The 24984-nt window shown below is 43.4% G+C and overlaps 2 protein-coding genes across 2 annotated transcripts in view; both read right to left on the minus strand.

Annotated features, from left to right (window-relative positions):
* AMFR (autocrine motility factor receptor) overlaps nt 1–15908 on the minus strand; it is a 29576-nt gene extending 13668 nt beyond the window's left edge. The window contains exons 1-8 of the mRNA XM_082062913.1: nt 15527–15908; nt 13934–14026; nt 11935–12099; nt 10004–10156; nt 5763–5803; nt 4828–4960; nt 4097–4230; nt 2338–2448 (exon numbers count right to left, since the gene is read on the minus strand). Of these exons, the coding sequence (XP_081919039.1) occupies nt 2338–2448; nt 4097–4230; nt 4828–4960; nt 5763–5803; nt 10004–10156; nt 11935–12099; nt 13934–14026; nt 15527–15766 (1070 nt within the window). The 5' untranslated portion in view covers nt 15767–15908. The remainder of the gene's footprint in view (nt 1–2337; nt 2449–4096; nt 4231–4827; nt 4961–5762; nt 5804–10003; nt 10157–11934; nt 12100–13933; nt 14027–15526) is intronic.
* A 1916-nt stretch (nt 15909–17824) lies between these two features.
* Nucleotides 17825–24967, minus strand: NUDT21 (nudix hydrolase 21). Its single transcript, XM_082062374.1, has 7 exons — nt 24707–24967; nt 22377–22577; nt 21376–21439; nt 20626–20715; nt 19903–19978; nt 19432–19546; nt 17825–18116 (listed from the first exon to the last, which is right to left on the minus strand). The coding sequence occupies exons 1-7, from the start codon at nt 24820–24822 to the stop codon at nt 18095–18097; spliced, it is 684 nt and encodes a 227-aa protein (XP_081918500.1). The 5' UTR covers nt 24823–24967; the 3' UTR covers nt 17825–18094.
* Nucleotides 24968–24984: the final 17 nt, after the last annotated feature.

The following is a 24984-nucleotide window of genomic DNA, read 5'->3' on the forward strand; positions in this document are numbered from 1 at the left end:
ATGCAGGTTTCACCACTCAGAGCTGTGCCTCCTTTTTGATTCAGACCGATATGACCTCGTTGTGGTATCTGTTGGCACATTAAACCTAATTTTCAGTATGGAAGAACAGAATTTCACAGAACTGAACATATGTCAGTACTACCACATGTACTTGCAGGATGGTGGTGGTGGTGTTTTTTTTTTCCAGCAGAAGGTCTCAAAATACTTTGGAAAGGTAGAGACATTTAAAAAGTAAAATAAACCTGTTTCCCAAATTGTGTATGTGCAAATAAAGGCAGAGATCACAGGTCTGGGCAGACAGAGCAAGGAAAAAGTCCTAATTGCAGGATTACAGCAAAGTGAAGGACACAAGTGCCCTGCACGACTCCTAAAGTTGTAGCGTACAGACATATCGCCAAAGTGGTTTCCATCATATTTAAATGGAGGGATACGCAGCATGTTCAGAAAGTTCAGTGATGGGCTTCCCAGAAACAACCAAGACACTACAGTAAAGTTCTACCATCTTCCACCACCCTGGTCATCAGCACAGCTCAGCACTGCAAAACCACCCTGCACACAGCAAACTCAGACTCTGCTGGAGTTGTACTCAAAAGGTCACTTATAAAACACCCAGACTGACACAAGCTCCCATCATACAGCTGCTCCTCAGCCGCTGCGGTGCTGGAATGGACACCAAGCCCTTTCAGGCTGAATCAGAACCAAACCCTCAAGGTTTGCAGCATCCAGCCGTGGTGATACCATCCTGTACCACACAGGCAGAAGGGCTCAGTCACCTACAGCACCTCAGCAGAAGGATGACTAACAACAGGTCAAGGCTGGCAATGCTTCAGAGAAAGAAAAATCTTTTGAAATTGCTTCCTAAAAGATAAAGGAGAGAGTTTCAACAGAGTCTAAAAGATTCAGACACCCACTCCTGTTAAACTTCTTAATATTCAGGCACAGAGATGATCTCCGCAATGTGAATTTTCCCTGCTGCCATCTCTTCTACTCCAAATAAATGGCTATGAAAAAATTCCCCTGTAATTGAGAATGGACACAATGTTTAGCCTATTGGCAAAATCATCAGGCTTTTATGAGGAGACAAACCACTCTGAGGTTGTAAATAATGTTATTAACTACATCTGGTTTTATATGCAAGCTTAAGTCATCCACTTTAACATGGTCCCTCCCTAAATGCACCAAGGAGGTAAGTGTAACTCGGCTTCAGAAAAAAATACAAAAAGATCCTTTTAGATACAGAGAAAACCACTTTCTGAAGAGAAGACCCTGGGCTTCTCAAGTGCTCAGCAGGTGATTAAATATTCATACGATTCAGAAGCATTGGAAGACGAGTTTCTGCTACAGGGGCACATTATCTCATTAGAGACTTCTTGGAACACGGATAAATATTTATGGCAAGGTTTGTCATAAATGACAACAAATTAGCACACAGATTATAACTTCTGGTTTGACAGTTACCAGAAAAAGCAAAAAGCTATCTGCAGAAAATAACTTGCTCCTATGACACCACAGGGACAATTTAACTGACCGTGCATGTAAATCACACAGTACTTCACAAGCTCCTGATCCCATATCTTCTTTCATTTTTAAGCACTGCTAAAAATGATCCAAGAAAAGGTGCATCTAGCTCAGCACATTGTCTCCACAAGCATCTGCCGCTCTTCACTACTGAGTGAGCCTAAGAAACAGCATATAGAGATCCTGTGGCCAAGAGCCTCCAAGTTTCAACTACCAGCTGCTTAGGGACATCTTCAGCTGATTTGTTTAACGGCTTTTACAGGTCCAATGGACTCATCCCCCTATGAAATCATGCAATCAGACCTGGTCTCCACAACTGTCCTGGAGGACTCATCACCATGCAAGGATACACCATATAAAAATATTCCCTGTTTTCTCTTTAAAGCTGATATCTGAAAGGGACTTAAGCATCTAACTCCAATTTTTCTTCCTCACCTAACACCCCCTCATGGAAGAGGTAATGGACAGGATAACAAAAGTGGGAAAAGCGTGTGCCTTACCAAACAGTTACACAGCAAAGCAGGGCACAGACTTAAAACTGAAATACCGTAACACAACGCTATCTACCCATTAGTTGACAAGATGCATACTCTTAGTTTGGGCAGAAAAAGAAATGCACCAACAACTCAAACATGAAAATGACTGAAGTGAACATGATTTATACTTTGTTATTCCAGGCAGACCCAGATGACGCAGGCAGTCAGCAATCACAGCTTTGCTGATGGTTTGGTACTTGCCATCCTGCTGTAACTCCCAAACATGCCCATATATCCCCTCCTTGTCACAGCCAGGTGTCCCCGTCCAGTCCCAGGAACGTACTTGTGGAAGAGGTGGCCGCAAGGGAGTTTCCGTGCGGATTGCATGGAGTCCCAGCAAATGGCACAGTCATCGTTATTGACTGCCAGCTCCTCCGGTGTTGCAACTGCAAACCTACAAAGAAGAAAAAGGAAGAGACAGGAGTAATGATTACACCAGCTCAGCGTGGCCTCCTGGCTAGAGAATCCCGCACTGAGAAAACCTTTTCCTCCACATTAACTTTTCCCTGGGAGAGATGTGCCAGCAGGTTTGCTGTTTCTTCCATAACAAACTCACACTGCAAAGACACAAACACACATTCCTCCCAGGACTTCTTACAGGCATTTTTTAATTTTTTTTTCTTTTACACAGCTTTGCATCCATTGTAGGTTCAAAAAGCTTTGTCTTAGTATCTTTCAAGAAGTACGATCATTAGGTTGGGAACCTCAAATTATTAATATAACCTGTATGGATTTGGCATATGTCATTTTTTAAAATGAGCTTTAATAGCCATACCCATTAAGATGTCTTATTGGGATCATAAGCATTTATGGTCTGACTATTTCTGGCTTCAGACTGTGCCCACCCCCATTTGTCTTTGATTTTTTTTTTTTTTTTTTTTTTTTTAAACTACAGTGCCTGCAAGCAGCTACTACATAGTACCCAAAGATGGACAATACAGAGCTGAGTGGTATAATAACATTTCACAGCTCTGCTGGTATGGAATATACCTGTAAAACAACTGCCCAAACGCAGGGAGCACACTGCCATTGCCAGCTTCAGGAGGAAGCTACAATGTGGTTCTTCCAGAACAGTCAGAATGACAAAAACACATTAAGTCGCTCAGACTGAGACACTTGCAACTCAAACAGCTTTGTGAGCAGCTTAAAGGGGTTGAGCAGCTGCATCTTACTGAAAAGAAACAACGTGTTGTGGATGAACTTTATTACGCAGATCTTAACCTGGTATTAAATGACTTTTCACAAAGAAAACTTTGTGAATTTCTAGAGAAACCAGTCTTCTCCATCTGGACTACAGCGGCCAGCAGTGCTAGCCAAACCCACTGAAGTCCACAATGAAAATGGTACAGCAATGTACAGAAAAACTCCGTTTTTCTCTTAAAATTGTTAAAGACATAGCGGAGTTATCAAAACATTGGATCAGAGGGGTACCTGGCACAACACTAGGTTCTAGCAGGCCTCTCGATTTCTCTGTACTGCCTCACCACAGCGGGATGGACTAAAGTAATCCCAAGGCGCTCTCAGCTCTGTTTGGAGTTGGCTTCAGGTTTCATGAACACATGAAGATGAGCAGGTTTTAATTAATATTAATTAATACACTCATCTCATTTCAGGCAGTAACTGAATGGTATGGCCTAATGAAATTACAAGCATTTATTTCTATCACAGCCAAAGTCAATATCTGACAAGTGAAACAGGTAGAGCTCTGCAGAGCTTGTCAGCCCACCAGGGGAGTCTACAAGAGAATACAGGAGAAGCAATACTGGACAGGGGAGTTCACTTGTTGCCAGTAATATGTTACCAGTAATACTATTATTATCCTTATACATCTGTTACAATCAGAAAGGGTTTCCACAGCAACCAATAATGTGTAAAAGCATACCCTAAGCGTAAAGACTTAAGAGCCAGATTTGCAAGATGGCATTTCTCCAGCTTACGCCATGCTATTGTGTATCAAAGAAACATCAAGGAATCCCAATTTCCTTATCAGGATCCTCCCATCAGGATCCACATCAAGATCCCAGAGCAAATAAGGGGCTCACCGAGCTTCCATGTTTCCAACCACGCGCAGGTAGTTCTTGTGCCGCCGAATTCTTCTTTGAACCTCGTGAAACAGGTAGCGCAGCTGCATGAAAATCACCAGGCTCGCCATTGACAACCAGATATTGCCAAATAGCTTTGGGGAAAAAAAGAAAAAAAAAAACACAAACAAAAATCAAAAAACACAATGGTGATTAGAAACAAATGCCACGGGAAACAAGAGGCTGCTACAAGAAACTGCATCAGGTCTTAATAGAAAAAGAAATCAAGAAACCAGCACTGAAGAATGTTTCTTTTGTGGAGACAACTCCGACTAACCACACGTGTCCATAAGTATTACTGGTTGTTACATCTTCAGATATAACATAAGCAGCGCGGCATTTGTAATAAAGATAAACTGCATTCGGTCCTGTTCAGCTTAATGTTCCCTGCTGCCAATGAAATAATTCAGTTTGATATTCCTCTATAACAAAGCCAATTAAACACCTAGTAAACAGATAATTATAGAGTAGTTAACAGTCCATAATAAAGTTATTTGTGAGGACTCCAATTACACAGGAGGAAATAATGCCAGAACCCACCACGCTACATCTTCATCTTCACTTAAATAACTTCTCTGTAATATTTGGTTCTTAAAATAAGCAAAGCAAAAAAATATTTAAAATATGTATACCTAGCACCCTTTATTTTAAGGCCCATCTATTTGCTTAACATTATGTCCAGTATTTCATACCAGCATATGAATATGATGCATCAAGTCCAGTGAAAGCAAGGTTAGCTCCATGATGAAATCTGTGTAGTAAACGTAAGTGCCTTTGCCCTCCCACGTTCCTTCATGGTTGAGATCCCACAGATGAATTACATATCTGCAAGAGCACGGAAATTAACATTATTTCATTTTTTTTGTTAAATAGCACCTCTAACATTCAAACATCCATTTTTTAAACAACTTCTGGATATGGATTATTTGCCCTTCCTAAGCCCAGTGCCCACACTCTGCTTTCCTGGGGGACTGGTTTTAATGTTGTTGGTTTCAAACAGCATCATTTTAAAAGGGCAAAAAGCAATCAATGCTTAGCCCACACTGGCATCACAGATACCACCAGCTGTCAGAGCAGATGTAGCATTTGCTTAAAACTCCTGTGAGTACCAGAAGCCAATCTAGGGTAACTTGGGTAACTACAGACCCACATTTTTCAGGGTGTGAGGTGTTTCTCAGGTGAGGCATTAGTTTGGCGACATACCTGAAATGCCAATAGTAACTCAGACAAAGAGGTTCTGTGCTACACGTCGTGTCCTACATATGCATAAATGTGTGCATTACAGATACACACACGTGCTGCTTTTTCAAAGCAAAAGCTCTAGAGATTAAGATCTGAAAAGAAACCCAGTAGGATGACATTAAGTAGTATATATCAACCCTCATACAGCAGCACCGATGCATTTTAATCTCTGCCTCGAGCCATCAGCACCCACTAAAGCTACCCACTAAAAGAATTCATGCAGAATTCATGCTTAAAAATAGTACAGGCTAAGGTTAACCAGCTTTGTCCATCTCCAAACGTGCACTTGCAATTCAACAAGGTAACTACATACACCTCTGAAATCAACAAATGCTACATGCACTACCTTCCTGAACAACCATCCTGCAAAACATAAACTACTCACCGTAAAATCACATGAGCAGTTCTGACTGTCACAAGAAGAGACTGGGGACAGAAAAATAAAGATACATTAACGACATCCTGGCAGGGACGGTGGTGCCGAGGCCGGAGCTGAAGGGCTAAAACACAAAATGCATTTAGTACAGCTTAACAAGTTCCTGTGAAGCAACCGTCGCTATAGATGACTGTGTGCACAAAATACCTGTGACAAAGATGAAGCTTATAAATAAACATGGAAAACATGACTCTCAAACACACAACGGTCTTGGAGCAGCCACTAGCACCTATGTTAAGTCTCACTTTTTGCCCCACTATGTAGGACATATCACCTTTTTTGATTCTTATCACTCAGTGAGTGTAGAGACCACAATCCCACAAACTACCTTTCCTCATGCCAGTGCTCAAGAAAAATCTGAAGAACTGAACAGAAGCAGGAATTTGAGGAAGAACCATGGAAGCACTTCCAAATAATTTACCCCTTTTGCCAAGATGTGAATGCTACAGCAGTAACCCTTCTCTTTAATCATACTTACTTCTAAAGGCTAAGCACAAATAAAAAAAATGAGTATATCAGAAAGTGTAAGTAGATCAAAAGTGTAAAGACAAACGACCACAAAGAACTGTTTCCAGTATTAAAAACAGCACAGAAGCAGTATCAAAACTACTAACTTCCCAATATAGCAACGAAACAGTTGGTTTGAATTAATTTTTCCATCTGTAAAAAGCATTCTTAAAATGCTTCTGTGCATGTTTAACCCTTAGCAATATCCAGCATATCTGCCAACTGTTTAATAGTTGGCTTTAAAGTAAGTACTGCTGTGACTATTTGAATACTGCTGCAATCTTTTATCCACATAAGGGATTCAGGATAAGATGCACGCATCATTCAAATAACAAAAAAAAGTCAGGAAGATAACAGCAAGTCATCTAGCATGGTATTCTGTTGCCATCACAAACATCTTTCATAAAAAAGTTAAATTAGCACACCACGTGCTCCTGCAAAGCACTCTAACGAGACGCTCTTCTGGCTCCTGTTATGCTGCATGTGGGTACCAGAAAGATCCTACATCTTGTTCACATGAGGTTTTTGGCTATGGAGAAACTCTGGGCAGACCACAGAGGAAAAGTAAACACATCCAAATTCTAGCCATGTAAGTGGTGAAACAGAATGATGACCTGAGCTGCTGGATGAATGTGCCATTGAGCACAAATCTGTGCCTAAACCAGTACACATGGCAGAAGGTCTCCAATAAGGAAGACAGCTGTCAGGCAGAAATCTGAAGAGTCTAGTCTCTGTGACTTTTGAGAAGTTAAAAGTTGACAAGACGTAATTTATCCTGGCTAGTGCTGAGGCAGCAAGAGCAACAAGATTAAAAGGACGAGCTAGTGCAGATTTGGTCAAGGCACTTGTCTCTGGTTCCTCCACTGTTTCAAGAAATGCATTTCAGCATTCTGACAAAATAAGCACTTTGCACAAAGTACAACATTGCATTACAAGTTACACATCTCCATAATCTGAGGTTCTAAATGGACAGCAGGACATTTTCAGTGCCAGCACCTCTAAAGCTCTTGCTCTGCTCCACTATCCACACACTTATTGCCCAGGGACTCCGCGGTACTGGCAGATACTGGTCACACAGATAAGCACACAACTGGGAAGCATTAAACCCTGACATAATGGATGCAGCGTGAGAAGCTACACAGGAAAATATACTGTTACCTGTAAGGTACAATTCTAAGATTTGAATATCAGTATCATTATATGGCCTTAGCTGAGATGTATGAAACAGGATCAGAGGACAGCTGCTATAGGAATGGAGTAATCTTCCTTACAATTAAAAAGGTGCAAAGATAGACTGGACATTACTTGCTACACTATAATTCTCAAATACCATATATTAAGGCAAAAACCTTAATGCTCACTTAAAAACACAGACTGTCCTTATTTGACTCTGGGCAATTTCACATTTCACATCCATTCTTTGCAAGATAGAAAATGCTGACAACACTGAAGAAGGGGAAGCCCAACTAGAACCCAATAAAAACATCTGTATTGCTTTCTTGAAAACCCTGAGGCACCAAGTGAAATCAGTTTGCAGGGTCAGGAGAAAGATGAATAGCTTAATGTAACTTAATGTAATTAAATACACACTAATGGAATACATTTGGCAGGGTCCCTCTCGAACAGCATCACACAAGCCATCACCAGGAAAACATTCTAGTCTGCAAGATTTAACACTTTTTGCTGAGCTTGGGGACTGCCACGAGGTGTCACTGCTAGTAACTGTAGAGAAAGAAACCTCAATGTTTTATTCCACTTACAGGAGTGCCAGGTATTAAAATCGAGGAAACTACTTACGGTTACCCAACCCATGTAGAGCATATTTAAAAGCTTCAGGAAAGGGTGAGATATTAGACAATCTCATGTGAGTAAATATTAAACAAACTACGATTATTTTGCTTGGAAGAAAAGTCAGAAGGGGAACAAGAGGAAGGTCTATAAAATCACAAATGGTGTGAAGAAGAGTAAAGAGGGAATGAGTCTGTGCAGTTTTTCACATAAATGTATTAGATGATAGTCAGGGACATTATCAGACAGATGATTCAGAACAACTTTGCCTCCACAAAGCCAAGTTAAATGTGGAATTTGTTGCCTTTAGATATTGCAGAGGCCAAAGTATAAATGAGTTCAATAAACAATCAGTCAACTTTCCAGAGTCCATGTGAGGATATCAAACCCAACAGGCTTGTGCAACCCTTAGCCCAGGAATGTCCTCAAACGCCGGCTGCTGCAAGCGAGGGTAGGAGACCCTTTCCTAGACACTCCCCACAGAGCTCCTCTGCTGTCCAGCAGCCGCCCCAGCTGGTGCTGTGGCCAGGGAGCACCCACGGTTGCTGGCTGAGCCATCCTTTGTTAACACGGAGACAGAACAGCTCTCACTGAAACAGCTGAGTCCCATCCTGCAACCCCAAAAGCATACGCGGTGCGGTGCTAACAAGGGAACACTTTGGCACCTTAACACTCCCTGATAAACCTACACCATGCTGGTACAAGGCTGATAAATCCATCTGCCAAGCCAAGATAAGAGACACACCACCACCAAGACCCCACCTACGAGAGACACTGACAAATCTTCAACACCATTCCACGGTGTAATTACAAATCTGGTCTCACTTATTCTCGTATTTAGGGAAAAGTGAACTGACAAATAACTGGTGTGACCAGCATCATATTCTCCTACCAGTAACTCCAAGTATGAATTCAAGATAGGAGAAGAAAAATAAACCATATATACTACTTGTAATCTGAACTAAGAGCTTCCTCAGGCAGAGCACAACCACCCACCTGTCCTGGGTTTGGCTGGGATAATCTTCACAGGAAGGTGGGAGAGCTGACTGGTCAGGGAAAGGGGATCACTGCCTGAGAGTGGGCTAGGCATCACTGGGTGGTGAGTGATTGCACTGTGTATTCCTCACCTGTATATTATCTTATTGTTGTTTACCTCTTCCTTTGCTGTCCTGTTAAACTGTTTTTATCCCAACCCAAGAGTTTTACCTTTTTTTTCCTGATTCTGGTAGGATGGAGAGTAATGAGTGAGTGGCTGTGTGGTACTTAGTTTCCAGCTGGGGCTTAACCACACCACCACCATAACATCAAAAACATACTGACGTTCGCTCCACAAACATATTGATGTTTACTCCACACTGCAAAGGGTTCAGAAGAGCACAAACATGAGTTGCTCATCTCAGCTGAGAATGCATCTCTTTGAACAAACACAAGCAAATAACACAAGCAGGCCTTAAGGAAAGGATGTTAGTCTCATTCCTGTTTGGGAGGAATGAAATAGAAAAGACAACCTCAAAGAAACAGGCTGAGGTGCACACTACACTTTCATATATGCTCCCTCTGTCTCTCTAGTGGCCATTTCAACTAACCCTTCCTGCAAAGCTCACGAAGCACAAGCATTATTTTTTCATAGGCTGCCATGTGATGTCAGTGTCATCTTGCAGATTTATCCTCTCATTCTCTTTCTCAGACAAAGATTGTTTTTTCCTTGACAGCTTAAACCCTAAAGAGAGAAAGCACGCAGATCTGGCTACTCTAAAACAGAGGAGGGCTTGTTTGCTTCTCTGAAGTTTCTTCCTTGTGGGAAACTGAAAGAAAACCCACCACGTGCCATGTTACCCCCACGTGAAGGACGAAAAGCAAAGCAGAAACCACCGCACGTATGAAGGAAGTCTCACCTCTGCTGCCATGAAAGCCAGCGTGTGCATGCCATGGGTGTAGCCAATAATCCCACAGATGACGGCTAATCCGCAGCAGGACAGGAGCATGGCTATGAGCAGGGTCAGGACTCTGATGTGGCTGCTCATGGGTGTGGTAGGAGAAAAGGAAAGCTGCAACAAAAAAGACTTTAAATACATAACAGGTTTAAAGGAGTCCTTCATCCACCCTGCCTTCCATAGTCACCTCATCAAACAGGTTCTTATTCAGGAAAATTTTTTGCTTTCTAGAATAAAACCAATTTCACAACCCAAATCACACAATGTAGTAACAAATGATACAGAATAAAGCTAAAACCACGCAACGTCTCAAAGACTTGTTCATCTCGCTGTCATTTACATTCACCAGGATTTTAAAGCCAGAGGGATCATTAGGATTATTTGGTCTAATGTTTAGATCACCTCTGCATAAAAATCATAGACACCTTCTCACATGGTAGTTTCTGCATCAAATCCATGGCGTCTGCTCAGGATGAACATGTGTTTTAGAAAGACACCTAACCTTAATATATAGTCTTTGAGCAATAAGCATAATTGTTCTGCCAGTTTTTCACCTTACAGCTGATCTGACTTCATTCAGCTTTATCTTCCAGCCTCTAGTTCTTCCAATGTCATTTTCTTCTGAAAGAAAGAGACATCTCCCCCAAAAATTTAACTTGCAGCTAAAGAAGGCCAGACAGAGTCTACTGAAAATAGCTGTCTCATTCAATAGCATGTATAGAATACTAATTTTCTAAACTACCTTAACAGTTGGCTACACCTAGGCTGTCCAGGTCAAAGACAATCCAAGAGACAAAATATTTAGGTGGTCCGTCCCCTTATTTTCAGGGCAGGAAGGGGGAAGAACAGGCCAAGGAAAGAAGGAGTTCCCCAAAGATTCACGCTGGTCTGACTGATGAAGTTGAGTCAAATGTTTTGTTTTTACAACAGTTCTTTCTTTCTTGTTTATATCTGGTTCAGTTCCACAGACCCCTGAGTTTGCAAGGCAGATCACACAAGTACCATTTGTCCAAGTAAGGAATTACGATATATGCTTTGAACGTGGAAGGAATATAATAACAATTTCTTCCCACATGAGCTTTGTTCTTTAACAGCTTTCTGAACAACACTAAAAATAGCAAATGACTGCCTTGTTCGCTTCTGTCTCAATTTTCCGAAGCCCAACCAATCTAGTTTCAAGTTGAGTTCTTAGCTACTTGGAAATTAACAGGCCTCACTGGTTATTAATAAAAATTTAAAAATAATTTTTTTTTAAAAATTGCAAATCACAGAACTACCAAAAAGAAATTCACAGATTCAACTTAGTTCAAACTTCTACTCCAGGACAGAGGAGCTGAGGAAAATGCATGTCCATTCCAGGTGTTTAAAGGACAAGTTTTACTGTTCAAATTCCAGTTCCTCCTTCCTTGCCTAGCCTTCAATTTCTGCATCTCTACTAAATTTATTCTTGATATTAACAGAAACCGGTATGTAGCTATGGAGAAAGTTGCACTGTACGTTGCAAAGACAGCGGCAATCAATATTTGGTAGATGTAAATAATCTTGAAACCTGCACAAACAGCCTTTAGAGGTGAAACCCAAAGGCCACCAGTCCCAGGGATGTTCTCTAGTCAAGATATTTTCACTAAGGGCAGCCAGGAAAACATCTCCCACAGTTACATAACACTAATTACAGGGCACAACTTATCAAAGAAAATAAGTAACTTCAGCTCCATCTGTCTGACGGGAAAACTGAAGGAGTAAGACTGACATTGCACTTTGAAGCAAGCGTGTTCAGCACTGCCAGGTGAGGAAAAGGTCAAACCGATCTGTCCCTAACCAATCACGAGCCAGTGTCCGAACCAGACACAGCTTTTGCATGTCTCAAAAGAGAGCCCTTAATCAAAACTTACATATTCAAATCGATCCTTGCAGAGTTGAACCATAAGATGAAGAAATACAAGTCCAGAGAACCAGAGGCACCACATCACCACTTCTTCCACTGTCTGCACATTCAGCACACCAAAAATGAAGATGAACTTGTAGAAAATGAAATTCCAGAATTTATCCTTGAGATGCTGTAAAGCAAAACATTTGGTTACTGCAGTGAAAGCACTGAAAATCTACATGCAAGGGAGAGAACAAGGGAAAAGGAAAAAAAGATGGAGGTAGAAATGTGACAATACATTAGTAAAAGCCTGCTGCGTGCACATCTTGAATAGTATTTGTTACCCTTACTGAATTAAAAATATATTAGAAATATTAGTGGCCCTTAGTATCTACCCAGTCTTTTGTACCAACCGCAGCATAACTGATCTCAGTTTGATTTTCCACACCCAAGCAACACATCTAATGGGCTGCAAACACAACGTCCTCTTTGCTAGGAGAACTGCTACCATTAGTCACACAAGATGCCCAAACCTTGCTTCCAAAAACCTGTCAAAAAGTACAGATGATTAAGAAAAGATGACAAAGCCTGCTCTTAAAAAGCACAATGCCTACAGTGGAGAAGGGGATTGATGAGCAATTAAAAAAAAAATCCCACGCACACACAGTATAAAAGAAACAATACGATGGTCTCAAGCAGCAGGTAGTAAGCCAGCTTCTTGGGGATTAAAAAATTAATGAAATAAAATATTTTGTTAAAGAACACGATGAAGTCACCAGGAGTTTGGTTAAGACAGGCCCCAAATTCCTTTGTGATGTGGCCATTTTTGGCTCGCCAATATTAATAACCAGCTTTCCTTTACATGAGAACTGAAGCAAATGCAAATGGATTTACATTGTTACTGCTTTTCACTTCAGTTTTTAAGAGGGTAGAGAACATCCTGGAAATTATCATGGGTTAAAATTCCACACCCTTACAGTCAACGCAGACTGGAAAGAAAATTTGGCCCAATTCAGTTTTGAGAGTGCCTTGTTTTTAATACACTCCACTCGGAGGCTCTGTGGGGTTTGAATCACAAACACAATAGGCTTTGAGAGGTCCATGGCTATTAATGAAGCTTTACATGCCTCAGTTCTGCATGTCAAAAATCCTCATGGCCTGATTTTTCCTAAAGCACTGCATTTACACACTTAAAAAAAAAAAAATGAACATACTTCAAACCACTGCCACTGAGCTCACACAGAGCAACTTATACATTTGCCTTTCTTTTTTTAAAAAAAAAAAAAAAATACAGATACTGTACAAACTGCTGCTGCTTTTATCTTCTGCATGATACTGTTTCTAAAAAGTCTGGACTTCAATAGTTCCCTCGCTGAACTTTTAAACATTCTCACTAAGCTCAAGAGCAGGACTAAACAGCTTTTCAGCCCGCTTACCTCCTTTCTCCAGGCATACACCTGCCTACTCCCCTGTAAACCTGAGGACAGGTAAACCACTCGCACCTATCTGAGCATGGAAAACACTTCTCCAGCAGTCAAAGCACAAAACAAGGTACAAGAGGGGGCTCAGCCTGCCAGTGTTGATAACTAACTACGAAACACAATGGAGAAATGCTGCTAAACGCAAACTGAGTAGAGAAGAACACTTTATAAATATTCTGAAATGAGGGTGCACTTGTAAGAAATCTGAAAAAGTTCATTAAGGAAGCAGGATTTTCAATTTGACTATAAGTTTATAAAATACAACAGCAATAAGGAGAAGCAAAAGTTCTGTTCAGAAACCAAGTGGAAGCTTGTGGCTGTGGATATCCTAGCTAACCGTGAAGGGTTTCCTGGGCAGACTCTCTTCTGTATGCTTTTACTGGACAGCATTTTCAGAAGCAAGAAGTATAACGGTAAGACTTAAGTTGTCCTAAAACTCATTTTTCTCGTGTAGTTTCAAGCAATTCCACACAGAACACCACACCAGTCATACACCAAAAATACTGAACCACAGATACCCAAGGCAGCAAGTGGCTGTCTTACCTGCCTCTCACTGACGCGAAGAGGACCAAACACCATGCACTGGATGAGCTTAGCAACCAACATCAGAAAACAGCACGCAGTGTTCACTAGTACCTAGAAAGAAATAAAGCAGTCAGCGACAAATACTTTTGCCCTATTTAGAAACAGAGAGAGAAAGCAAAAGAATGCATCTAACAAAACCTACCATTGTTCACAGACTAGTTTCAGTTGCCTTTTTTTTTTTTTTTGGTGAAATTTAAGCCTGGCCTCTTCCAAGACACATACAATAGCTCATAAGTCACTTAACTTTTTTCTAGACATACTAACACAGTCAGTTTGATACACCAGCATATCCAACAGACAAACATACCTCTTCCTGATAAATTGGTTTTTATATATTAACAAATCTTAGCACCAAGGGACATTGGGACAAAGTTACAGATCACCAAGATGCTCATTTTGTTTAACATATGGCAGATGAGAAAACTCCAGTGTGAATCTGTTGTTACAGAAAAAAGATTCAGACGCTGTTTTGAAACATACTGAGTAACACACACTCCTTCTGTAACAACAAGGCTTAAATCCTTCTCAGGAAAGTGCTTTAAAGCAAAGCAGCAAGGAGCAGAATACATGGGCCTGGGAAAACTCTCACATTTGACAAAGACACCTGTAATTGACTTTTGACCTACACAGAACACTAAAAAGGGGAGGAAGGGGTGACGAAGCTGCCTCACACTGTCATTTCTCTAAAGGACACACAATCAGCTTTTCCAGGGCTTGTTATTTAAGGCCCTAAGACCAAGTTTCACCAGGCTGATTGTATTTGGTATATTAAAAAATCAGCGGCTCAGCAGGCAAGCACATTGTAAAGCAGATGTGCAACCAACACCACCTCTGACTGAGAGACACATAGAAGTTCAATAGCAGCCGCTCAGCCAGGTTTTTGATATCTCCTTGTTGAGCCTTTATTTCAAATACAGAAATTTGTGAGCCAAGATTTATACACCACTGCCAGGTTTGGTTTAAAGAGATACAGAAAACTTTGTTTTTCTTAAACGGTGAGAATGCTTCCTCTTACCCGCACGACTTTAAACGTTACTTCAAAAAAAGAAGGCAAAGCTTGGGCTCGAATAGCTGATGTTCCTCACACGGGTTTGTGGCGGAGCAGGGCGCACAGCGCTGTGAGACGCGCAGGGACAGCGCCCGCCAGGCACCCAGAGCTTCACCCAAACCCCACCCGCGGCGACAGGCGGAGGCTCAGGGACGAGCACAAGCACCCAGCTGAACCTGCCGGGCGCTCGGCTTCAACCCGCCCCGGGGAGGGCGGGGGACACCGGCGGGGCAGCCGGGCCGGCGGCTCCCGCCTCTCCTCACCCAGCGGCCCGGGAGCCCCCTCTCGATTCTGGGAGCAGCCGTCAAACCGCAATAAGGAAACAAGCCCCTCCGTGGCCCGCCCGCCTCCCCCCGCCGCCAGCCGCGGTGAGGTGCTGCCACAGGCCGCCCCGGCTACCCCGGCCAGGCCGCGGGGCCCGCCGCGCCGCTCCACCGGGCCCAGTCCGCCACCCGCCCGGCCGGGCCCGCAGGCCCCGCCGCCGCCCGCCCCGCTGCGCTCACCCAGACGCAGAGGCTGTCGGAGAACAGGTAGTAGGCGACGTCCAGGGCCCGCGGGCCGCCGCGGCGCAGGGGCTCGGCCAGCTCGGTGCCCGCCGCTTCGCTGTCGGGCTGGGTGCCGCCGGGGGCCTGGCTGAGGGCGCGGTAGGCGCTGAGGCCGGTGCCCAGCAGGGCCAGGGCGCTGAGCGCCGTGTAGGTGCGGAGGCTGGGCCAGGGGAAGCGCTCCAAGAACAGCAGCGGCATCGCGGCGCTCTCGCCGCCGCCCGGCCGCGGCCCCGGCCCCGGCCCGGCCCGCCGCGCTCCCTCCGCTCCTGCGGCCTAGCGCCCGCCCCGCCGCCCCTCCCCGGGGCCGGGCCGGGGGAGGAAACGGGCCCGAACCACCCCCGCCCCGGCTCCGAGCACCGCGTCCGCCCGCCCCGGCCCGGCCAGCGCTGAGTCACGGCCGGGGCGGCGCTTCCAGCCGGGCCCGGCGGTGCGGGAAGCGCTGGACCCCCCGCCCTGCCCGTTGGGAGGAGGCTCCGCAGCCGGACCGCTCCGGGGCTGCTCCCCACCAGCAACCAAAGTTGGGGGATTGTGAAAAATCAGGAGTTCTCCTGAGGTAACTCCGGAACCTACAGGCACAGAGTCAAAGGAGAAAGCCGAGCACTGCACCCCACACCTGCGGCACTTCCAGAGGTGGCTCAGTGCACTTGGGAGATAAACTGCTCCAACTCAAAGTGGCACGCAGCGGTGGGAGATGCGGGATGCCGGTCAATGCCAGGCCGTGAGAGCAGTGCCCTGCGCCTTGTTGCTCCTGTAGTGTCTGACTTCCAAACCTTCCTCTTCCTCACTTCCCCCTGCAAGAGTTGTTCCGTTCTGCACTCTGCCGCTAGCTTTATTCTTCCCATCCGGCAGTTGCTTAAGAAGCCATGTTTTGCTAACTGTATGTCCGTGCCACATTACGAGCAGCAGCTGAGGGACCTGGGGCTTCAGCCTGGAGAACAGGAGGCTTAACTACTCTATAACTTCTCACTCTCTATAACTACCTGAAAGGAGGTTGTAGCACGGAGGGGGTTGGTCTCTTCTCCCAAGTAGCAAGTGACAGGATGAGAGGAAACAGCCTCATGGGAGGTTCAGATTGGATATTAGGAAAAAATTAATCATGGAAATGGTTGTCAGTAATTGGAACAGGCTGCCCAGGGCAGTGGTGGAGTCGCCATCCCTGGAGGAGTTTAAAAGGTGTTTAAATGACGTTCTTAGGGAGATGGTTTAGTGCTAGAGTTAGGTTATAGTTGGACTTGATGACCCTGAGGGTCTCTTCCAACCGAAACAATTCTATCATTCTACAACTCTACATTTTCCACTATTTTTTTCAGTATTGATCCCATACTGCCCAGCTTCAATTTGCCTGAAGCATCAAGATGTCACAATTGTTCTGCACATAGCTTACCAGTACAACTGGCCACAGAACCAAGCTCTTTGGCATGCTTCAGTTCTCTGCGGCACACACTCTCCAACACTGCCTTCATAAATGAAGACAGTGCACAAGCAACAGTGCACTTTCTGATCAGAGGCAGAATTTGGAAACAAGTCTTTTAGAAATAGCTAAGCAAAACTTTGGAAGGCTAAAGGCATTAGGAAGTGACACATCCAAGCAGAGTTGATCTTTAGCCAAGTATGTAAAAAATCCAAAACTAGTAAATGTTGGTATTTTCTCCCTGCAAGACTGAAATGTTGAGAAGCACCACAAGTATGGATAGCCCTTGCAGGATGACCCAGCACACTGGTCTGCTACAACAGCTCAGCATAACATGGAACCACTTTGCATACCGCATGGGCAAAACATTTCAACATGACCCAAATTCTCTCGTGTGGCTATAGAAAGTATACGACATTTATTTCACTTTCATATGTTAACTGGATTTCAGGCCAGTCTAACAGATTTTGTTGTGGTTATTTTCTTAACAGGGCACAGAAATAGAAAATACGTTGTATTTCCTCCAAACCCTATACTAAAAGTAATGCTTCCAGATCAGTTCTGGTAAGCTTTGAACAATTGCTACACTTGGCCTCAAAACAGCAATTCTGTTCTCTAAGGAAAAACTTAAAATTATCTCGCACCTACTTATACTGTTTAATCTCTCCTTCAGACTAACTATCTGCTCAGGGATGTAGAGATCAGAGCATCCAAATGGTCCCTGAATGGGTTAGGTCCTCCTCTCAATTCCAGGATCTTCTTTATTCCTGAAGGAAAGTACTGAAGTTTAAATAATGTACCTAAAGTAGGAGACAAAAAAATCACCACACCCAAGAAGGCACACATAATCTTAACCATTTTGTTTAATGTGGTACAAAAAAAAATTGGTGAGTATTAAAATGAAAAGTGATTAAAACACTGATATCATGTTGCCATCCCACTACCTAAACAGTTGAGGTTCACTTCTCTATTCATACAACAGAAAGCTCACTGGCCTTCAGGAAAAGAAAGACAAAAAAAAAAATCCTTGCATCAGACACATTCTTCTCTCTACATTTGAAAGCTGTGCTCACAGAGACGGCTTCTTCTGTCAGACTCTTCAGTTATACAGGAATTCAGTTGTAAATAAAGTTGAACCTAAAATCAAAAAGGATTATACCAGGTGAGGAATTTTCATTCTTTTTATTTAAGTGACATTTTTGAATACATAAATGATTTGTTTCCGCTCTTGATAAGCCACCATCTGACAGAACAAAAGTGTATTTTTTAGCAAGACAGCTTTATAGCATAGCAGGAAGCATAATTTTTAACAGCCAGTCCTACACTAGCACTGCACAACAGGCTCTTAAGGCTGCAGAAGAGCTAATAATTAACATTACATCTCTTGAGAGACCTTCACAGATATGAAAATACCAGTTATGTTCCCCCATCAGCAACTCTTTCGCAGTGTTTCTGCTGTCAGGGCCAACCTTATATACCCCAAGGTAACATGAACACACTCAACAGAAGAGCCAATTCTTCTTGAATTTTCACAGGGAACAGCGTTCACACCATGAGAGCAGGCATTCATCTCATCTCCCTGATATCCATCTTTAGGAAGTGTCTCTTGCACTGGCACCAAACTGGAGTTCGGCTGCACAATAACCAGTGCTTTGCTGGTACTCGGGAGAAAGAACCTGCTGTCTTTAGAGCAAGGGGAGGGGGAAGCCCCCATAGCTACAACTGCCAAAATTTGGACTAGACAGAGAAAATATTAGCACTATACAAGCCTGTTATGGGCAATACCAGTGCTGAGATTCTGCTAAGAGACTTTGTTCATCAAAGTACGTAGGTGACAGAACAGCTTCCCTGATTAACAGCTGACAGGCTGTGGGATGCCTGAACATTTGCTGAAGTAACAGAAACCAGTGAGACTGGTGAGCTCTGGAGAAGCAAGTTACAAACCATTTTCAGGTAAGAAAGTCCAAGAGTGTGTACATTGGGAAAAGAAAGGAAAAAATACAGCTGTCCCTACAGATACTTTTGTAAAGATGCTACATGTTATAAACTCTAGTACACAGAGTCTAAAAAGACCCTTCACACATAATCAGCACAAAGCTGTGATAACATGCACACCTAAATCCATGCTTCCAACACCCAGCTTGGCTTTTACTCTCAGTGTCCCTCACAGTTGGAAGAAGCTGCTCCTCAGCCTGCGCACAGCTTCATCCTCCCTGTCTTTCACATCCTTCACATTTTCCTTTACTACAACTACTTGGCGGGACTTTGGTGCTAGCAAGTTGTGATCAGTGCCTCTAAGTTGCCCATCACACCTTGTTATGAGGTAGATTCTAAGCTCTTTGGGAGAGCTACAACCTTTTCACAACTGGTTTCTGCAGTGCCTAGCCTTGCTCTGGTGTCCCACAAAAAAATGTGTTCCCAAGAACTAGAAGACAAATAAATTGTAATATACCTGCTCAAAAGTTGAGGAAGGCTGGAAATTATGGGTCCATATCCTGGTGCATTGTCATAGAGCTCAAACAACGGTGCAGCGACCAGCTTGTAATTCTTGGGGACTGCAAACAAAGCTAAAAACAAATACAAGTTGAGTAGTAAGAAAAACTATCATACATTCAGCCAAGGTATCACTGCCCACCCCCCCCACCCCCCTCAAAACAAGCTCATTACAGAGAGCACTATAGCAGGTTTATTCCTTTCCTAGTTAAATATGGGATTTATATACTGATGCAGGAGCAGGAATGAGAATTGACATGTCCAAAGGATCACCTACCTTCACAACTGCTGTCAGCATTTAACTTTTTTAGTGATCAACTATAAACAACTGCAATCATATGAACACAAACTTGCTACTACATTTCCATGCATGAAATGCAAGCATTTAGACATGGTTAAATACAATCCTTTGTTGCAAACAAACACTTACCTTTTTCTTGAAGCTGGACCAAGAAAAGCTTTTTATGCTCTTTTGGTTTCGTAATATGAGCTGGGATATAGGGATACTGGAAGAAAATAAAAATCAGTTGTACAGAGCTTTGAAAATATTGTGCAATCTTAAGTGGTACTTTATAAATTTTCAAGTACTGTACAAGCTTTCAACCTGTGGTATATTGTTCTTTCATGGCATCAAATAATAAAAACCACTTTTGTAAGGAAGCACTCAGAAAGGAATGCTGTTGTGGTCACAGCTATTGACAGAGGCACCAATACTCGTGAGCAGTTAAAACAACCCAATAAGACATAAATGCATAATGGCAAGCTGAGCAACTGTTTTCAGTATTAAAACATTTAGAAATAGGGTAGTGAGAATATTTTGTTTGCTGGGCATCTGTTCTCTATGCAGCAGCACAAAGTTTCCATTGTGGCTACAAAAGGAATTTAAATGGTGCATCTGGCTCAACACAGGACTGGAAGCTGTTACATTCCAGTGGTTTCTCATCCATCAGGATGGGTGTGGGGAGTGAGACAGCTTCCAGAAAAAAAAAAGTTTGCAGTTTCTTCTCAGTCACAGAAAGGAGATGAAACAGGTAAAAATGAGAAAAACTTATTGCCCATGCAGAAGGTATTTAAGCAGGCTAACTGGTAGGTTGATGGCTTTTGGAAGAACAGTATTTGACAGAAAAAGATGAAAGCCAGCATGAGTACTCACCTGTGGAGGTTCAAAGTTTGGTCTCCACCAGTTACCAATGCAGTCATCAATCACCCAGTCTTGCTGAACACCATCCTGACGACCCAGTATCTACCAAAAATCCAGTTACAGTCAAAACTCTAACCACCCCAAGTCTTTTTTTTTTTTTTTTTAACGTATAATGGAAGCATGAAGACTTGCTGTAATAAGGGTCTGATGTAGTTCAGAATTGCTCTGGAACAGTTTTTAATAGAATTCAGAGTATTTTTGTATAAAGTGACATTTTTTTACTAAAAGCCTCACCTGACAAGGACCCCTTTGAGAGCATTTCAAATTCCAGCTGAACTGAGTCCCATCAGACCAATGGGAAAAATTAAATGCATTGTTACGCAGAATTAATTTAGGCTACTTGGAGAGCATGGAATATTAACTGGTGCATTGGGAAGACTATCTCAAAGGCAAGTCCTTATCAGTTGTGCTCCACAACATATTTTATTGCCCATCTGCAATTTACTTGCCTGAAGGCAGCCAAAAAGCAAAGCTGCAAATGAACACAGGACATAAGTGGCAGGGAGGGGCTCAGCCACTGGACCACTCTGTCACACAATGCGGATAAATGAAAGCTTACTGCTTTATTTGTTAACCACCCCAGAGCATCACAAAGCATTAAAATAACAGAAGCAATAAGGAGACTTTAATGCTTTGGTTTATTCTATTAACACTAAACTAAACCAACATTCCAGCATAGCAAGATAATGAAAGAAAACAGACCTCTGTCATTAAGCGTTTGAGCCCTTCTACCTCATCTTCTCCTGGATTGAGTTCACCACCAGGTCTGTTAAAACAATCAATGATGACAGCTAAAGTTATCTTTTATTGTATTTACAGACTTTCACAGGTAAGTCTGGATGTGCTTCCAAGCAGGGAGTTACAAATTCACTCAAAGCCATTAAGTCAGAAGTTCCAAATCTAACTTTGCTGAACTTGGAGACAGTACACTAATTTTCACCAAAACTGTGACCAAAATGGCTACTGTATGTCCCTTAAAAACACCAACCATTCTAAAAGTACTTTAACTTCAGCAGAACAAAGTACAACAATGCACATGATCATAACTGGGACACTTAAAATGTAAAGTTTAAACAACAATATAAAACCACTAGAAATTGAAGAAAGGGTTGGAAATACCAACCATATTTGTTCTTATCTCAAGAACGGCACTCACTGAAGCACACAAGATGCAGAAAATAAAACTCCTGTGGGGAACCATCTTGCATTTGATGCAAGGTTAATGAAAAAAACTAAAACCAGATTTACTTCATAACAGACTTTTGCAAAACTTTTAGAGTCTAGCCTACTTTGTCCAGACACGTCCCCTCAATCAAGATGTCAAAAAAGAATCTGTATAAAAAATTAGATTTCACACACACAATTCAGAACAAACAATTTAAAAGTTAAAAACATAAGACCAAGAGCACAAGCAGGATAACTTGAGACAAGGCAAGACCTTTCAGTTTTTAAAAAATACTACAAGCACTGCTACCAGCACTATAACCATAGGATCCAAATACTAAAATTTCACTCCCGCAGTGATAACTATGAGATGAACTGAAGCAATTTTCTCAAATTCAGATGCCTGCCTTCCTTGCTGTACCCAGCTCACCTACTTGTTTGTAACCAAATACCATTCTGCATTTATTGGAGTTTATTCCTTGAGCTTCACTTTACCATTTTTGTAAACAAAAAGTTACATTCAAGAAGCAAACACTTACAGCTTGAAAAAAGTTGTACCGAGCTGCAGCAACAGCACGTGGGGCAGCCTGTGCTCATGTACGATGAGAACTCCTTCCACTGTCCGCCTCATGCCGATCTTGTCAAACTCTTCCCTCATGCGCTGAAACCGAGCTGCCACGGAACTGTCCTTCTCATACAGGGGCTCCTTTGTACCAAATGTGTAATTTGTCAGAGGATACCTATAAAGGGAGAAAATGTTACTGCATAACAAGAAATCTAAGTTTAAAAATCACTATGACACAGCATGTACCCTGAGGCAGAACCTTCTGTGCCTGATGGAATGGTAATTCATCTGTGGCGCTAGCCTAGAAGTTCTTGTCTGTGACTTATGGGGCCCCACCACAAAAAGATCTGCACTACGGTACATCCAACTGCAGAAAGGCCTGCTGATCAACCCGCTACTGTGGTGCTGACTCAAAAGAAGAACCAGCAGCTACTATTAGTCAACCAGAACCCTTCTTTGACCTCCACACTGCCAAGAAAAGGCAGCTGAGGGGTTAGAGAGGGAACAGGAGAGAAAAGCTCTGCTGAGACGGAAGGAAGCTGCATAGGACAGCAGGGGGTTTTCTGCAGAAGTAGTAATGAGCCTGAGACTAAACGATTAGAAGTGGTTTTGTTTTGAAGAGGGAAATCAGACATCTGGATCACAAAAGAGGAGCAATGCTGAGTGTCTACACGCAGGGTCAGGATCAAGGGCTTGAGCAGATCACCCTCCAGGAACTTGGCATTCTCCAGTGACAGCGTAGTTGAAACTCAAGAGATTTCTGCAACGGGGACTGAAAAAAGAGTCAGAAAATACAGAAGTGCCTAGTCAATAAATAGGTCAGTCCTGGAAAGCACAGATGGCAAGAGGAAAATGCTGTTGCACAACAAAATCCAGGTAACAAAGAGACCTGATAGCACGAGGCCTGGTGGGAAGACAGAATCATCAGGCTAAGTAAGAAGGGGAGAGGAAAACAGGTCTGGGCAGAGCAGTAACGAATTAGCACCACAGTTTTATTGACTTGGGGCATAAAGCAACTGAATTAACAAAATAAATGGCTGAATTAATGGGGAATGTTTCCCTTGAGATGCGTCTCGTCGTGTATTCTTTCCCCAATACTTAATCCTGTCAAACTGAAGTAGCAAACACCCTTCCCCCTCAAATTCCTCCCCCCACCAAAAAAAAATTGTCTCATGTTTTATAGTGGCAAAATCACAAGCCAGTTGCAGTTGTTAGAGCCCTTTCTCATGTACATAAGCCAAAACAACCAATTTCCTAACTGCAGATTCATTTATTAGCAAGCTCGTACCCTTTTGCCTATAGCTTAGAACCCTCTACATTTCTTTTTCCATTCATTTCCATCTTTAGATACACAAATAGATTTATTAATAACCTACTACACAAACCCATACTATACTAATGTAGGAACATCAATCTGTACATCAAAACCCTCAGCCTATACTGATGCTGATAACACAGCTTCCTGATGAGTCTTTTCTTCAGAAACACTATAAAAACATTCCAATCTCTGAAGTTCATATTTGAACTTCCACAAGATTCTAGCTAAATAAACACAGGTATACCAAAAAATATACAAGTCTGTGATTAATGACTAAAATTTAATACAGACAGTTAACACTTGCTGTTTCTGCAACTTGACAGATGTACTTAGCAAAGAATACATCAATTTGAGTTTGCTAGAAGAAGGTAAAGTACACAGCTTCTCATACAGAGGAAGGAAATAGTTACTAGCTAATAGTTTGCATCTATGACAGAAGTAAAGTTTCCCCTGGTTAACCACGCTGAATTTCAATGGCAATACCGGCACCAGAGAACCAGCAAACCCCAGGAGCACCCAAACACACCCCAGCGTGCGCCCACATCCCGCCAGGCCTCCAGCCCACTGCTCTCTGCTGCCGAAGGCAGATGCCGATGGAAGAGTGTACAAGAATCATGTATCAGGCTCACGGTGTCTAAACTCTCCCTAACCGTGTGATTTGGGGTTCGCACTTCCTGAGTCACACGCTCCTGCTATACACTAAAGCACATATACCAAACGCCAACCCTTCCCGATGGCTGGTGAGCTCTGAGCACCCGCACTATCCTACAGCTCAACTGCCCGCCCTGGCAGAGGGGCCGAGACCCGCCGGGCTCCCGCGCTGCCTTCCCCTCAGCCCCCGGAGCACCGGGATCCCGCGCGGCCCTTGCACTGAGGGAAAACCTCCCGCCGGCTGCCCAAGCGCGGTCCCGGGGAAGGTCTCGCTAACGGGACGGTACGGCGCAGGGAGGGGACCCTGGCCCGGACAGGCCCGAAGCAGCGCTCACAGGTTGATGGTTCTCTCCAGCGTGAGCGGCTTCGTCTGCTGCATGTACTTGTTCCCGAACTGGTTCACCCCGCGGGGCCAGCCGGTCTGCGAACGGTTTGGCGGCACCACGGACATGGCGGCGGGGCGGGAGGCGGCGAGGGAGCGTTCAGTGCTCAGAGGCGCGAACCGCGTCCGCCATTAACCTCCCGCCAGCCCGCTCACCGCCTCGCCGGAACCTCCCGCCGCACTTCCGGCGCGACCACAGAGAGGAACCACTCTGCCTCCACCGGCACTTGG

Source organism: Streptopelia decaocto (assembly GCF_964273445.1).
Source record: "Streptopelia decaocto genome assembly, chromosome: 11".
Taxonomy (NCBI): domain Eukaryota; kingdom Metazoa; phylum Chordata; class Aves; order Columbiformes; family Columbidae; genus Streptopelia; species Streptopelia decaocto.